This window comes from Moschus berezovskii, chromosome 4 (assembly GCF_049115385.1).
Source record: "Moschus berezovskii isolate FMDL1 chromosome 4, NW_MosBer_1.0, whole genome shotgun sequence".
Classification (NCBI taxonomy): Eukaryota; Metazoa; Chordata; class Mammalia; order Artiodactyla; family Moschidae; genus Moschus; species Moschus berezovskii.
In genome coordinates this window covers 27,259,680-27,277,218 of record NC_142463.1, presented here as the reverse complement: position 1 = coordinate 27,277,218, position 17,539 = coordinate 27,259,680, and the positions used below count along the sequence as shown (strand labels likewise).

Here is a 17,539-nt window from a genome sequence, read left to right as displayed (position 1 = left end):
ATTCTTGCCTGAAAAATTCCTTGGACAGAGAAGCCTGGTGGGCTACAGTCCATGGGGTTGCAAAGAGTTGGACATGATCACTCATGCCTGCGTGTGCACACGCGCGCACACACACACACACACACGATCTTCAGTTATGTTTAAAAAAAAATGAACAGAATAGTATGGGAGCTAGTGGATGATTTTCTTCTTTTTCTGTAATTTATGTAGCTTTTGCAGTTACCCTGTATTTTTTAAAATCAGTAGTAATTTAGAAAAGTGACTGTGCATATATAATATAGTCCCTCTTTAGCTTCTTGTTTTAAATTGGCTTTCAAACTTAGCAGAATAAAGATTAAAAAAAAAAACATTTTGCCTAGTTTTGTATAAAATAACAGGGAAATCATTTTATAATGGGAGGTAGTGGAATGGAGAAGGCAGTAGCACCCCACTCCAGTACTCTTGCCTGGAAAATCCATGGATGGAGGTGCCTGGTGGGCTGCAGTCCATGGGGTCGCAATGAGTCGGACACAACTGAGCGACTTCACTTTCACTTTTCACTTTCATGCACTGAAGGAAATGGCAACCCACTCCAGTGTTCTTGCCTGGAGAATCCCAGGGACAGGGGAGCCTGGTGGGCTGCTGTCTGTGGGGTCGCACAGAGTCGGACACGACTGAAGTGACTTAGCAGCAGCAGTAATATATAAAATATATGATGATAGTGTTTAGGATGTTTTCCTGCAGTGATTTAATCTGATACTGTACATGCCAGTCAGATACATTTAAGACCTTCTGCTACACCTAAGACAGTCTCTTTTGGCTACAACAGAATGATCAGCTAAATGTTGTACTTATGGAATCTTGGCTTGTAGCATTTCATAATTTATGCCAACCGTAAAGTAAAATAAGTTTTATTTTTTAAATGTTTAATAACAGCTCCCCCCACGGCATCTCTCATTTTTTCAATCCTGTTTCACAAAGGCAGGGATCTCTGTCTCTTTTGTTCAGTTTCATTTCTTAGATGTCTTAAATCTGGCAATAGAAGATGAATGTATGTTGAGTATGTCTTGCTTTCCTAAATATGAGGACATTAAAATAGAAGTCTCTTTTTGTATTGTTGTTATTAAACGTTACACTAACAGGAAAAACAAGAAGAAAGTGAGCTTCGTTCTCTGCCACCTCCTTCCCTTGCCCACTTGGCTGCTTTAAGTGTTGCAGTTATTGAATTAGCAAAAGAACAAGGAATAACAGATGATGACCTTAAAGTCCGTCAGGAAATTGTGGAGGAAATGTCAAAGGTTATAACAACATTTTTACCAGGTACAACTTCATTTTATACTTAATTTTTAAAATGATACAACTCTTCCTCTTGATTCTTCTTAAACTGAATGTTTTTCTTTCAATTTTTTTCTCTTCTTTTTTTCTACTTAAAAGTTGATGAATTTCATTATTTAATAAAGGAACTTTTTTGGCGGGAGATAGTTCAGAAAAAGAAAAGGAAAAATTATAGTATGGTATAATTTTTGTAATAAAAAAAGATTTTTAAAGAGTCAGATACACTTTAAAATAATTGCTTAGTGCTTGAATATTGTATTTTATATTAAATTTTTGTTGTCATTGACTTCTGAATGGACATTTTAGTCATATTTATTTCAGTTGTATGTATTCATACTACTCACTAAATAAAATTTCTTTTGCTCGATTGTGGGGAAAATTAATTTAAGGATGTTAGAGGCAAAATTTGCACTTTTATTTCTTTTTTTGACTCTTCATCTTTCTTTACAGAAAGCTTAAGTTTTGGGTTCAAGGGGGAATTGGGTCGTTTAATATAGACATTTATGTATAGATTATTTGCTTAGCCCTTATTTTTTTCCATTAATACTGAATTTAAATAAATGTAAATGTATATTAAATATGATTTGTTTCTTACCACCAAAGGGATTGGACAGTCAATAAATTATAGTTTTATATGAAGCCATTGTGATATTTATAAGAAAGAATATAAATTGAAATTGAAAAATGTTTACTTCTCTATTATTTCTAATAACCAATAATAAAACTAATAATATAGTTTTATATCTAAAACACATTGGTATTAATTTAAATTACATATAGGAATAATTCACTATTATTATAAAAAAGAATGAAATATTTAGGATTTTAATGACTTGGGTGACTTTTAGACATTTTGTGAACATGAAAAGTAGAGTTTTATATGTATAACTGAGTATAAATTTGCACTTTCTAACATACTAAATATGCCCATCAGTCCTAATCATGTTATTTTTCAACTTGTCCTCAGAGTTTTCCAACTCTGTCCGTAATATTTGCCTTATTATGATTTTTGAAATAACATGTCTGTTAGTGTGCAAAAGATGTAGGTGGCATGTTATTATTTCCTTTATTTTGTTCTATGAACTCTTAAAAACTATAGTTTTTTGGTTTTAGGTCTGCAATATCAATTGAGTTGGCTTCATTTTGTGTTTTTAAGAGCATTGGCAGAATGTCTGTGATTCCTTCCCCATTTTAAGTGCTATTGCATGTGTAAATAGAAATATCTTAAAATGTAGTTTGTGACAGTAGCCATAGCTGGGTTAGTGCATTCTTTACTATTACATATTAAATGTGAAACATACTTCTGGTCATTCCTAAATGAATTATTACTAAAATTTTGTCTAAACACTGAATTTGTATGAGTTATTTCTCTCTTCCTGAACCCTATAAATGAGAAACATTTTGATTCTTTTGTAGATGAGCTAGAAAAGGATATTATTGTTTTATAATTCTTGTATTAGAATTGGAAGACACAATTGAAATATATGCAATTTTCTTACCACTGTTTATTTTTAAAAGTTCTCATATTTGCATGCTGTTTCACACTTTGATATTTTTCCTTCATTTCCAGAGTGTTCACTTAGGTTGTATGGCTCATCTCTGACTAAGTTTGCTCTGAAAAGTAGTGATGTTAATATAGATATAAAATTTCCTCCCAAGGTAAGTAATTAGAAAAGAACCTTTCCTCTGTAGTTCTTATTTAGTAGTTAGTGTTTTTTGTTATCTTTTTAGAGAAGATACAGGGGAATATAAAACTGTGGCTTGTAGAATGTTACCATGATGATTTAACAGTGGTTTTGGAAAATACTTTTCAGATGTTAGGCATAGATAGTATTAAAGAAAGATGAGACAGAAAATAAAAAGGAAGAAGAGGATGGTATTAAAAAAAAAAGAAAGGAAAAATGCTTGTGTTTGACTGTGTTGAACAGTTATTGCTTATGGTAAGCAACATAGAAAGAGGAAAGAATTTTGAAATCATACCTCTGTGTTCAAATCTTGGCTGCAATGAGCAAGTTGCTTGACCTTCCTGAGCTTCAGTTCTTAATTTCCAAGATAGGAATAATAACTGTTATGTTAAATAAGGTGATATATACCATATATTTTTGTATAGTGCCGGGTGCACTATGGGTACTTTTAATAAGTAGTGGCTAGAAATGGCAACCCACTCCAGTGTTCTTGCCTGGAAAATCCCAGGGATGGCGGAGCCTGGCGGGCTGCCGTCTATGGGGTCGCACAGAGTCGGACACGACTGAAGCGACTTAGCAGCAGCAGCAGCAGCAGAGCCATTAGCAAAATACCAGTGTTGTCTAGCACTGCTAACATTGCTTATTTACTGATACACCAAACATTTAAAATAATTAGTTGACATTTTTTGTGTTTTGAATTTTTTGAATAATAAGTTTATACTCAAGGAGGTTTGATATGGGTGAAAGCTTTTTAATGTTTGATTTCTAGTCTGAATCAGCTATTAACTTTTTTTTTAAATAGCAGCAAAGAACACCTTGAAGGTAAATATTTGACATGGTTGTCATTTAAAGTGGTATTTTAATCTAAGCCTTTTAGCCATGCTGCCAGTTGTCAATATCCTTTAAATTTCTTATCTCAACAACTTCTCTTTAGAAATCATGAGGTAATTTCTTTTTCATTTGTTTTGATATGAAATTGAAGACCTGTCACTCTAAGAACTCATTAATTCTAGGAGTGTTGCTAGAATAATAGCACTACATGATTTATTAGATTCTACTTCCATGAATAAGATCTCTAATATAAAAGTAAAACACTATTCTGTTTTCATTATTTTAAAATGCAAAGCATTATTTTACTTGTGTTTAATGAATGATCTCTAAAGTTTTGCAACGTGAAGTTTAAAATTAGTATATTGGTTTAATTTGAAATTTTTTTTAGATGAATCATCCAGATCTTCTGATACAAGTGCTTGGAATTTTAAAAAAAAGTGGTGAGTTTTATAAGGTGCTTTCCTAAAGAAAGTTCTCTAAAGATATATGCATTGTGCTGTTTATGTTTGGCTATTCAAGTTAAACTAAAACTGCTAGCATGTTTGAGTCATTAAAACAGATATATCCATATACATACATGTATTTAATAGGTTACTAGAACATTTACATGTTGGTTAGATAAAAAGCATCATATTTAAAATTGATATAGTAAAAGCTATTGCCTTTTGGGTAATTTTAAAATTTTACCTTTGAATATTATGGACAGTTCTTGTGTAGAAGGAGACAGAAAACCTACAGTTATTAGATGGTTGATGAAGGAAGATTTAGGGAGAGACTTGGGGAAAAATATGTGTATGCATTGAGTAAATATGTTTTTTTCCCCACTTAGACAATATTAAGCATTTATAGTACATCAACCAAATTATACCTAATAAGTTTTTCATATGTGGCCCTTCTGTCTGGATTGATTTTTATGTAAAAATGACATTGATATAGGTAAAAATACTTTTTAAATAAAAATTGTAAAAATTACAACTTTTTCAAAGTAAATCCCAGATCATGTAGTACAGTCTGGAATACTATTTTCTTGGTTTTATTTGCTGCTTTTCTTGTTATAAAGTAAATGCTTAAGAGCTTAGAATATGAAGCCAGACTTTCCATTCTCAAATTTTAGTTGTACCACTTACAGGTTGTGTGTCCTTTGACAAATTACTGAAGTGTTAATGCTTCAGTTTTCTCATCTGTAAAATGGCAATAATTTAGTATCTTTTTGATAAAAAGGTTGTTTTTGAGGATGAAATGGGTTAAGCCATAGCTTAGAAAAGTACCCGGTATACAATAACTTCTTATTAAATTTCTGCTGCTGTCGTTGTTATAATATTATTATTGTCATTCTAAATTTTATGAATCAAAGTTACCTTTCAAAAATATTTGCATTTTGGCTTAGCAGAGATAGCTTATTGACTTTAGCGATACCTTCTTATTGGCTCTAGTGTCAGTGCTAAACTTCTTTTCCTCTGTCTGCCCTGTCAGCTCTCCATTATTTATCAGCTTTTTGGCCATTTTTCAGGGAAATTTTTAAGGAATTATTTTGGTTCAGTTTAACCTGTGAAGGGATTTTAATATCATTTTCTTTTGTAATAAATAGCTAACTCTCATTGTAAAAAAGCTCTAAAGCATATTATTTGTAAGAGCTTTTACCTTTTTAGACTCTCTGCAACTCACTGTCAGCCTAGTAAAAATATTTAAAATACATGTTCCACTGAAATACATGGATAGTACATCTTATGTCACATAGTATAGGTTTTCAAGATTTAGTCTGATTGATTGATTATTCCCTCCATTATATGCCCTCAGTGTTCTTTCAGGACCTCTATCCTATTATCCACAGGATTTATTTGTTTATATATTTGTTTTCCAAATTCCTGATCGAGCTCTTTGTATTTATTCATTGTCATATCCACCATGCATAATACAATCCCTGATATATGGCTCTTCAGCACATTTGTTTTGAATAAATTAACTCCAACAAGTACTACTAAGAGATTTTCTTTAAATTTCAAATGAGATAATGTTAATCCATCTATTTTTGTTTAGATTAGATATTTTATGGTGTGGAGCCTACCTTGGAGATGTAGAGAAAGACTTCAGAATGGAAGTGTGCTTCACCTGTTAGTCCTTCCTTAGGAGCTTTGATTGGGCAGACTCTCCATATATTAACAGCAAATGAGGCCAATAGAGTTAGCCTTTTACTGCCATGGATAATTTAAAAGAACTATATTGTCAAAGCATTGTAGGTTCTCATTTTGTGACTCCTGTGGAAGTAGCCTTCAGAAGTAAGTGATGTCCTCCTCTGTTTACTATATGAAGGTTTAACAACTTTGACTAGATTGTATACGTACTTAGAAATATTCAAACTTTTAGGGATGTTAAAACCTTTCTTCTTAAGGTAATTACAATGTTCTGATGGTACTTGGGACTCTGCCTGTCTGTGATTTGTGATAATACAGCAGATGACATCAAGAGAGATAAGAGATTCTGTTGGGTTGATGCTCAATACAAGAGCATCCATCATCTTACAGATTATCCACAGAAGCACTGAGAGTGATTTTTAGAAGGAGACTATTACGTGTTTACCATAGAGTAAACATTTGAGAGTTGTTGACATTAGCTTACCTGTTTTATTTTTTTTCCTTATTAGTATTATATGTAGATGTGGAATCTGATTTTCACGCTAAAGTTCCTGTTGTGGTGTGCAAAGATCGGAAAAGGTTGGTAACAGTGAAGAGAAAATAAAGTTGTTGTTTTTGTTTTGAAATAACAGCAGCCAAGTATGCAGTGAGTATTTCTAAGAGAACATTTTTGTTTTAGATTTCTCCTTGGATTAACTTGATTAAGCTAGTTTCTATTTATTAAAAATAGCAAGCCTACTACAAGCTTTTGAACAAGAAATGGAGTTACCAGAGAGTTAGAAATAAAACGTTCTAATGCAAAACTTTTCATTTTTTAATTCACCCAACAATATTGAGCACTTACTGTATGTTAGGTACTGCTTTGCTTTCAAATTTTGCTTTCTTACTTTTATTTCAAAGTAAGAAATAGTCTTTCTTCTCAAGGAGCTCATTGTCTATTAGAATTTAGTTTTTAGTTCACTGAAATTGAGATGTCATTGGAGATGACTTTCTATTCAGATATTTATAGGACTGAGACAGCAACATACCTTTGATGAAGGAAACTAAAATAATCCTATTTGAGACCAATGTTGGAGAGATGGAAACAGTACAGAAATAATAAAGTGTTCTTTTATTGGTTATTTATCATTATTTCTTGTATTTTAAGATTACTATGCTTTCTTATTCAAAGCTAGAAGGATCTATGAAGATCTAGTTCAACTTCCTTATTTCCAAATTTGAAAATTGAGATCTAGAGTGAGTAAGTGATTTGTCCAAATTAAAATTATTCAGGGGAAAGTTAGAATTGGAATAGAAGTATTAACGATTTCTAGTGATTTTTCTACCACATTGTGTTAAATTGCCTTTGTGGCAACCTCAGTCACATTCTCTCTGCCACCAAAATGTTTCTGCTATCATTTTTGTTTAAGGTATCTCTTACTTTGACTTAAATATAAGCATTACTTGTGGATTAATAGATAAATTCTTTCTAATCTCTAATCTGGAAATAGCCTGACAATAAAATCTTAAAAGTTGGATAGTAAAAATTAGATTTAAGAAGTATAGCTAGTTCAGTATTTCATATTTTGTTTTTATTATGTGCAATGCAAAAAGAATAGACTAGGAACTTATGTTGCATTGTTTAACATTGATGTGATCAGTGTCTTTCCCCTCATATAAATCAAATTTTGATTAATCATAATGCAGCTTTTGAGATTAATTTTTCATGATCTTAAGTACTAATTAAGTTTATTTTTTCTGAAGTATAAATGAACAGATAAAACATCTTTAATTTATATGGAACTCTAGTGATGGAAATGATACATAGTTTTCAGTTAGCTGTAAGTTTATTAAAATATTTGTTTTTTATTATGACTTCTTAGGTGTTAACTATGGATACCTGGAAAGTATAGCCACAGGATTTGAAATATTCTGGTTTTTAAGGTATTAATACAGTGAAATTTGTTTCTTTTTCATTCACAGTGGTTTACTTTGTAGAGTGAGTGCAGGAAATGATATGGCATGCCTCACTACTGATTTGCTTGCTGCTCTTGGCAAAATGGAACCTGTCTTTACTCCTTTGGTGTTAGCTTTTCGCTATTGGGCTAAGGTATGTGGAACAGAAGGGGAAAGTACCTAATATTTAGATAACTCAGGCTTTTTCTTATACTAATATATAACATAAACCATAGTATTGTGGGGAAAAAATAGTTATCTGTGCTGGACAGAAAGTGGTATGGCAGTTCCGATAATGGAATGAAAATAAAGTTTCAAAGGCATGTAGAGTTATTTATAGATTTTAGATTTTTGATTATTATAGTTCATTCTCTTTTATGCCATGTAGAAATATTCTTTTATATCTAGACTCAAGTTTTCACTCTTACTGTAAGTTAAAGTTGTAAGATTATAAGATATGGTTATGCAAGTTAAGATTCTTATGCAAAATGTTTTTTTTTCCAGTTTCTGTCTTAGAATATTATTCTCTTTCCTCTTAAATTGTTGATAACCTGCTGCAGTTTTTGAATGGGAAACTGCTAAGATTTAGGTATCTGAGTTTCCCAAATTAGAATTAACTTATGTTATTAAAGGCTGTGGTTCCCCCTCTGCTCCCCCTTTCTACCCTTGGAGGTAGCAAGGAGTGGTAATTACTAGTATTAGTCCAAATGACAAGAGAGAGAAATTTTAGCTTGTTTGTATACTATTCGTCAGTATGGTATTCATTACTTGTTAGACTCGTGATGAGTAAATTTCTTTGTCTTACACAAAGAAGATGAATTAAAGGGATAGTGGTGGAGTGATAACTTGAGAACAAAAATAGAGAGAGCATTCTTTTTAAGTATTTTGCTTCAACTTTTGATTGGAGGAATCTCCCCATAGTTGGGGCAGAACCAGCTGAGTGGAGTAGCTTAAAAAATAAGAAAATATCAGAAGCCTAAAGTTGGGGTGTCTTCATGCGTAAGGCCTTTGTGTTTGTTATTCCCTTCATCTAAAATGTTCTTACCCCTACATATCCCTGGGTTAGGAAAATCCCCTGGAGAAGGGAATGGCTACCCACTCCAGTATTCTGGCCTGGAGAATTCCATGGACAGAGGAGCCTGGCAGGCTATAGTCCATGGGGTTGCAAAGCGTGGGACACAACTGAGCAACTTTCACTTTTTCCACATATCCGGAATGGTTCACTCTCTTACTTTTTTTCAAGTTTCTCCTCAAATTTCATCTTACCAGAGTTTCCTGGCCCACCCTGTATAAAATAGTATTGTGTCCATCACTCTCTGCCTTTTCCTTTTTTTTGGTTTGTTCATATTGTTTCTTACTACCTGCCATACATATATTCATGTATTGTTTATAATCTGTTTTATTCTGTGAAATGATAAGCACTGTGAGGATAAGAATTTTAGTTTGTTTCATTTATTCATGGCTGGTCCCAATGCTTCTCATTTTCCTGTGCCAGTTCAGAGTAGGCATTTAATAAATATTTGTTGAATACATGAACTAGTTCTTCAGAAAGATTTTTAACCCTTGGAAGTGACTGGGAGAGGTGAACCAGTCTAAATAAAATATAAGCAAGTGGAATATATGGAAGATATCATTGTAACAAAAGCTAATATATTGTGACCATGTAGGGTTTATTTTAGGAATATAACAATAGTTTAATCTCAGGAAATCTGGTAGCATAATACATTAACATTTGAAGTGGAATTAACATCATAGATGCTGATAAGGCATATTCTTCCCTAAAAAAAATTTCTTAAATAAACTAGAAATGGAACTTAATGACTATTTTCTAAAACCTCCAAAGAAAACAGAAGCAAACACCAATAAAAAGGTGAATTGCTCAAGCCATCTTGTTATACACTGTTTTGGAGATTTTTTTTAAAAATGCAGCAAGGAAAGAAGACAAAGTAATGAATGTAAATACTGGAAAAACAAAATGTTCTTTTTGCTAATGATATGATTGTATACCTAGCAAACAGGTTAAAAACTACTAGAATTTGTGATGACTAAATACAATATAAACGTATAAAAACCAGTAGCTTTTCTCTGTCATAAAAATAATGTTATAGAATAGACACAGGGAACAATATTACCTTCACAACAGTGATACTAATTATAAAATACTAAGGAATAAATTTAATTAGAAAGGTACAGGAAGAGAATTACTGAATGGTGAAAACAAACTATCAGCAAATTTATTTATAGAGAAAACATTTGTTAAATGCTTCCTGTGTGCTACATACTGTTCTTAGGTGCTGGAAGCATCTAACTGGAGAACTGAGTCCTTCTGTTGTGAAGCTTACATACTTGTGGAAGAATCAGACAGTAAACAAATATATAAATAACACAATATGTGGTAGAATTTAGTGCCATTAAAATGAGATGATGTGTTAAGAGTGTGACATTACATTGGATGCAGGGAAGTCTTTTTGAGGATGTGATATATAAACTCAGACCAGCGTAACTAGCCACCTAAACATCTGAGGGAGTAGCATCCAAGGGATAGCTCGTACAAAGCCTTGAAGGTGAGAATGAACACTTGAGAAGCAGAACAAGGCAAGAGTGGCTGGAATGAAGCGAGTAAGAGTGAAAGTTGTAGTGGATGAGGTTAGGGAGATACTTGTAGTGGTAAGGAATTTGTATTTTAATTGCAGTGGGAAGGCATAGGATGAGTTTTGTAAGCAGTGTGTGACTTGATGTGATTTATGTTTGGAGAAGGTCTTTCTGGGGTAAAGAGAAGTAATGGGGAACCAAGTGAACAGGATTTTGTGGTAGATTAGCTGGAGAGGATAATGACCTGTGTTAGGTTATTGGATATAAGATTATGGGATTTGGTTCCATCACTTCATGGCAAATAGATGGGGAAATGATGGAAACAGTGACAGACTTTATTTTTGGGGGCTCCAAAATCACTGCAGATGGTGACTGCAGCCATGGAATTAAAAGACGCTTGCTCCTTGGAAGAAAAGTTATGATCAACCTAGACAGCATATTAAAAAGCAGGGACATTTCTTTGCCAGCAAAGGTCCATCTAGTCAAAGCTTTGGTTTTTCCATTAGTCATGTATGGATGTGAGAGTTGGACTATAAAGAAAGCTGAGTGCCAAAGAACTGATGCTTTTGAACTGTGGTATTGGAGAAGACTCTTGAGAGTCCCTTGGACGGCACAGAGATCCAACCAGTCCATCCTAAAGGAGATCAGTCCTGGGTGTTCATTGGAAGGACTGAAGCTGAATCTAAAACTCCAATACTTTGGCCACCTGATGTGAAGAACTGACTCATTTGAAAAGACCCTGATGCTGGAAAAGATGGAAGGCAGGAGGAGAAGGGGATGACAAAGGATAAGATGGTTGGAAGGCATCAGTGAGTCAATGGACATGAGTTTGAGTAAGCTCCGGGAGTTAGTGATGGACAGGGAAGCCTGGCGTGCTGCAGGCCATGGGGTCGCAAAGAGTCACACGCGACTGAGCGACTGAATTGAACTGCGACAGATTTGGGATAACTTTTATTAGTAGGACTTGCAGAAGTAAATGACGTTAAGAGTCGAGGGAAACACTGAATGATGACAACTCCTAAATTTTTAGAAAATGCAAAGATACTAAGTTTTTGGACAGAGAGAAGATATCTCTAAAATGTAAAATCTTCTTAAATTAATTTTCAAGTGTACGGTAGTTTAAATTAGAATCACCAAGAATGTTGTAAAAAATTAATACTTTAACTTAGTATGGAAGAATAAATGTTTGAGAGTAGCCAGAATAATTAGGAAAAAGAAAACTAGTGGAGGAAGATGTACTTTACCTTATAAAACTGCTTTAGTCAAGTATATACCATTGGCATCAATTCAGTTCAGTTCAGTCTCTCAGTCATGTCTGACTCTTTGCGACCCCATGAATCACAACACGCCAGGCCTCCCTGTCTATTACCAACTCCCGGAGTTCACTCAAACTCATGTCCATCGAGTCGGTGATGCCATCCAGCCATCTCATTCTTTGGTGTCCCCTTCTCCTCCCGCCCCCAATCCCTCCCAGCATCAGAGTCTTTTCCATTGAGTCAACTCGTTGCATGAAGTGGCCAAAGTATTGGAGTTTCAGCTTTAGCATCAGTCCTTCCAAGGAACACCCAGGACTGATCTCCTTTAGAATGGACTGGTTGGATCTCCTTGCAGTCTAAGGGACTCTCAAGAGTCTTCTCCAGCACCACAGTTCAAAAGCATCAATTCTTCGGCGATCAGCTTTCTTCACAGTCCAACTCTCACATCCATACATGACCACGGGAAAAACCATAGGCTTGACTAGACGGACCTTTGTTGGCAAAGTAATATCTCTGCTTTTTAATATGCTATCTAGGATGGTCATAACTTTCCTTCCAAGGAGTAAGCGTCTTTTAATTTCGTGGCTGCAATCAGCATTCGCAGTGATTTTGGAGCTCAAAAAAATAAAGTCTGACACTGTTGCCACTGTTTCCCCATCTATTTCCCATGAAGCATTGGGACCAGATGCCATGATCTTAGTTTTCTGGATGTTGAGCTTCAAACCAACTTTTTCACTCTCCTCTTTCACTTTAATCAAGAGTCTTTTTAGTTCCTCTTCACTTTCTGCCATAAGGGTAGTGTCATCTGCATATCTGAGGTTATTGATTATTTCTCCCAGCAATCTTGATTACAGCTTGTGCTTCCTCCAGCGCAGCGTTCCTCATGATGTACTCTGCATATAAGTTAAATGAGCAAGGTGACAATATACAACCTTGATGCTCTCCTTTTCCTATTTGGAACCAGACTGTTGTTCCATGTCCAGTTCTAACTGTTGCTTCCTGACCTGCATACAGGTTTCTCAAGAGGCAGGTCAGGTGGTCTGGTATTCCCATCTCTTTCAGAATTTTCCACAGTTTTTTGTGATCCACACAGTCAAAGGCTTTGGCATAGTCAATAAGGCAGAAATAGATGTTTTTCTAGAACTCTCTTGCTTTTTCGATGATCCAGCGGATGTTGGCAATTTGATCTCTGGTTCCTCTGCCTTTTCTAAAACCAGCTTGAACATCTGGAAGTTCATGGTTCACGTATTGCTGAAGCCTGGCTTGGAGAATTTTGAGCATGACTTTACTAGCGCATGAAATGAGTGCAATTGTGTGGTAGTTTGAGCATTCTTTGACATTGCCTTTCTTTGGGATTGGAATGAAGACTGACCTTTTCCAGTCCTGTGGCCACTGCTGAGTTTTCCAAATGTGCTGGCATATTGAGTGCAGCATTTTCACAGCATCATATTTCAGGATTTGAAATAGTTCAACTGGAATTCCATCACCTCCACTAGCTTTGTTCGTAGTGATGCTTTCTAAGGCCCACTTGACTTTACATTTCAAGATGTCTGGCTCTAGGTCAGTGATCACACCATCGTGATTATCTTGGCCGTGAAGATCTTTTCTGTACAGTTCTTCTGTGTATTTTTGCCACCTCTTCTTAATATCTTCTGCTTCTGTTAGGTCCACACCATTTCTGTCCTTTATTGAGCCCATCTTTGCATGAAATGTTCTGTTGGTATCTCTAATTTTCTTGAAGAGATCTTGTCTTTCCTATTCTGTTGTTTTCCTCTATTTCTTGGCATTGATCGCTGAGGAAGGCTTTCTTATCTCTCCTTGCTATTCTTTGGAACTCTGCATTCAGATGCTTATATCTTTCCTTTTCTCCTTTGCTTTTCGCTTCTCTTCTTTTCACAGCCATTTGTAAGGCCTCCTCAGACAGCCATTTTGCCATTTTGCATTTCTTTTCTATGGGAATGGTCTTGGTCTGTGCCTCCTGTACAGTGTCACGAACCTCTGTCCATAGTTCATCAGGCAATCTACCTATCAGATCTAGTCCCTTAAATCTATTTCTCAGTTCCACTGTATAATCGTAAGGGATTTGATTTAAGTCATATCTGAATGGTCTAGTGTTTTTCCCTACTTTCTTCAATTTAAGTCTAAATTTGGCAATAAGGAGTTCATGATCTGAGCCACGGTCAGCTCCTGGTCTTGTTTTTGCTAACTGTATAGAGCTTCTCCATCTTTGGCTGCAAAGAATATAATCAATCTGATTTTGGTGTTGACCATCTGGTGATGTCCATGTGTAGAGTCTTCTCTTGTGTTGTTGAAAGAGGGTGTTTGCTATGACCAGTGCATTCTCTTGGCAAAACTCTATTAGCCTTTGCCCTGCTTCATTCCGTGCTCCTAGGTCAAATTTGCCTGTTACTCCAGGTGTTTCTTGACTTCCTACTTTTGCATTCCAGTCCCCTATAATGAAAAGGACATCTTTTTTGGGTGTTAGTTCTAAAAGGTCTTGTAGGTCTTCATAGAACCGTTCAACTTCGGCTTCTTCAGCGTTACTGGTTGGGACATAGGCTTGGATTACTATAATATTGAATGGTTAGCCTTGGAAACGAACAGAGATCATTCTGTCGTTTTTGAGATTGCATCCAAGTACTGCATTTCGGACTCTTGTTGACCATGATGGCTACTCCATTTCTTCTAAGGGATTCCTGCCCACAGTAGTAGATATAATGATCATCTGAGTTAAATTCACCCATTCCAGTCCATTTTAGTTCACTGATTCCTAGAATGTCGACATTCACTCTTGCCATCTCCTGTTTGACCACTTACAATTTGCCTTGATTCATGGACCTAACATTCCAGGTTCCTATGCAATATTGCTCTTTACCGCATCGGACCTTGCTTCTATCACCAGTCACATCCACAACTGAGGGATAGACAAATAAATCTGTGGAACAGACTAGAAAGCCCAGAAGTACATCCTAGTGTAAATGAAATTTTAGTCTATGAAAAAATAAAGTATTTCAGTGAGAAAACAATGTTTTATTTAATAAATGGTGCTGTCACAACTGTATTTTTCTTGAAGAAAATAATGTTGGACCCTTAGCACACTAAATGCAAAAATAAATTTCACTTAAATGAAAATTCAGCATTTTAGAAGAAAATTTAAGAGTATATGTATATAACCTGTGTATTGGAGAAATCTTTTCACCATGGTAGGAAACCTAAAAGCTATAAGCATCTTTAACTATATAAACAGTAGTAAATTTTATAGGGTAAAAGTACCATAAAAAATGCCAAAGCAGATTAGGAAAAATAACATTTTTCAAATGTATATAACATATATAAAGGGTTATTATCTATAGTGTAAAAAGAACACATACAAATTGATACGTATTGTTGAAAACAGAAAAACTGGCAGAAGATTTAATAGTTCAGAAAAGAGCAAAATCAAATTGTTAGTAAATAAATGAAAATTTGCATAACCTGTAGCATCAAGGGAATGCAAATTGAAGTAACTATTACATATTACATCTCACCCATCCTGTTGACAAATTTTTTAAAAACTGATAAAACCTATACAACTGAAACTAGCACAACTTTGTAATTCAACTATATTTTAATTAGAAAAAAAAAATGGTAACACCTAGTGTTGGAAACCGTGTGTATACATTCTTGTTACAGATGAAAAGAGAAAATTTTACAGATTCTGAAAAACAGTATTATAATATCTATTAGAATTTAAATATATCACATTTTAAAATCCAGCAAACACTTTCCTGGTAATATAGCACAGAGAAATGAGCACCAGCACTCAGGAAAATGTAGAAGGATAAATACTGTGTATTGTTTTAAAGTGGCAAAAACTGTGGAGAAGGAAATGGCAACCCACTCCAGTGTTCTTGCCTGGAGAATCCCAGGGACGGGGGACCCTGGTGGGCTTCTGTCTATGGGGTCACACAGAGTCGGACACGACTGAAGTGACGCAGCAGCAGCAGCAGTGTTTACTAAGACTCACCGCTGAGACAGTTCCAGTTCCTTACTGCTAAAAGATTTAATTAAGTTATTAAAAAGGACACTCTAGGTTAGTTTCTAAGGCTTATCTCAGTAACCAATCTTCAGATAAAGGTCGTATGCTCCATAATGTACAACTAGGAGATTAATACCAGACTATAATCATTTAACGAATGAAGTCAGGTGACTTGGGGTATACCAGGCTTTATCTAATGAAAATTCTTGACTTATAATTCTTGTTTTACTAATAACTGCTCCATTCCGTTCCGTTCCGTCGCTCAGTCGTGTCCGACTCTTTGCAACCCCATGGACTGTAGCCTACCAGGCTTCTCCGTCCATGGGATTCTCCAGGCAAGAATACTGGAGTGGGTTACCATTTCCTTCTCCAGGGGATCTTCCCGACCCAGGGATCGAACCCGGGTCTCCCACATTGGAGGCAGATGCTTTAACCTCTGAGCCACCAGGGAAGCCCAATAACTGCTAGCTATGGCTGTATTATTTTCTATGTCACTTGTTTCACTGAGCCTGTGATATAATGCTGAACTGACAGTTCCATATGAGATCAATAATTGTAATAATGTGACTCTGGGTATGGGAAAAAGCAACAAGAGGAAATATTTTCCTGGACCAGGAGGCTAGTAAGACAGTGGTCCAGAGACTTTTGCTACTTGCAAGGCCTGGTCCAATTTTAGCACACTGAGTGGCCCATCACTTCCCTGGACCTGGGAATGAGCCTTCCCAGCACCGTGGGACACAATGGCCATGAAATGGTGTCACATGGTCAGATATGTGGCTATGAAGGGACCCTGCTGACTGGAAGTTGGTACTTGCCAGCTGCTTCTACAAAGATTACATCATGACCACTGCAAGCTGCTGACCTTCAACACCCCCTGAAAGAAGTTCAGGGTGAAAATCAGGAATGAGGCACTCTGTGCTCTGAAGAAAAAAAAAAAACAACTGGCAGAACAGGCCTTCAGATAGTTAGATCTTTTCAGAAAAAGGTTTTATGAGTTCCAATTCTTGCATCTTCTCATACCTAGAAAAACACTGATGTCATTAATGGTGAAATCTGCTTTGGCTATTAAAAATATATATATATATATTTTTTTTTACAATTAAAAGTCAAAATAGAGTAGCTATGGTTCAGACATCCTGGGAAATAACTATTTCCCAGATATCCTGAAAAATGATATTATGGGTGTGATTTCAGATTAGACGCTGTGACCTAATGTAGAACTTAATGCTCCTGTAATGCATTTTTGCTTCTGTACTTTGCTTGCTGCTCGTAAAACCAAAGTTACTCCATTTTAAGATAAAGTTGTTTTTAAGTAAAGATTCCTAAAATTGTTTTTGAAAAAATAAAAAAATTTAAAAAAAAATAAAGTGCAAAAACTGGGAACAGAATGTAAAAGTCCTTGGGTGGAGGAACTATTGAATAACCATCCAGACCATAGTCTATAATTTAATCATTTAAAAGGATACATTAGACATATGCTAATTGACTAAGGGGCTTCCCAGGTGGCTCAGTGGTGAAGAATCTGCCTGCCAACACAGGAGACTTAGGAGACACAGTTCAATCCCTGGGTTGGGAATATCCCCTGGAGGAGAAAATGGCAACCCACTCCAGTATTCTTGCCTGGAAAATCTCATGAAGACAGGAGCCTGGCAGGCTATATTGCATAGGGTCTCTCGCAAAGAGCTGAACATGACTTAGCAACTGAGCACACAATTGACTAACAGGAACTTTCTTGGTGTGTTGTTAAGGAAGAATTATACAGAGAGATATTTGCAA

The 17,539-nt window shown here is 35.4% G+C and overlaps 1 protein-coding gene across 9 annotated transcripts in view; it reads left to right on the top strand.

The window, feature by feature from the left end:
- TUT4 (terminal uridylyl transferase 4) overlaps positions 1–17,539 on the top strand; it is a 162,073-nt gene that overhangs the window by 65,529 nt on the left and 79,005 nt on the right. For all 9 annotated transcript variants that reach the window (XM_088835298.1, XM_088835297.1, XM_088835300.1 and 6 more), the window contains exons 5-9: positions 1,122–1,299; positions 2,885–2,973; positions 4,219–4,270; positions 6,472–6,541; positions 7,925–8,051. In XM_088835298.1, the coding sequence (XP_088691424.1) occupies positions 1,122–1,299; positions 2,885–2,973; positions 4,219–4,270; positions 6,472–6,541; positions 7,925–8,051 (516 nt within the window). The remainder of the gene's footprint in view (positions 1–1,121; positions 1,300–2,884; positions 2,974–4,218; positions 4,271–6,471; positions 6,542–7,924; positions 8,052–17,539) is intronic.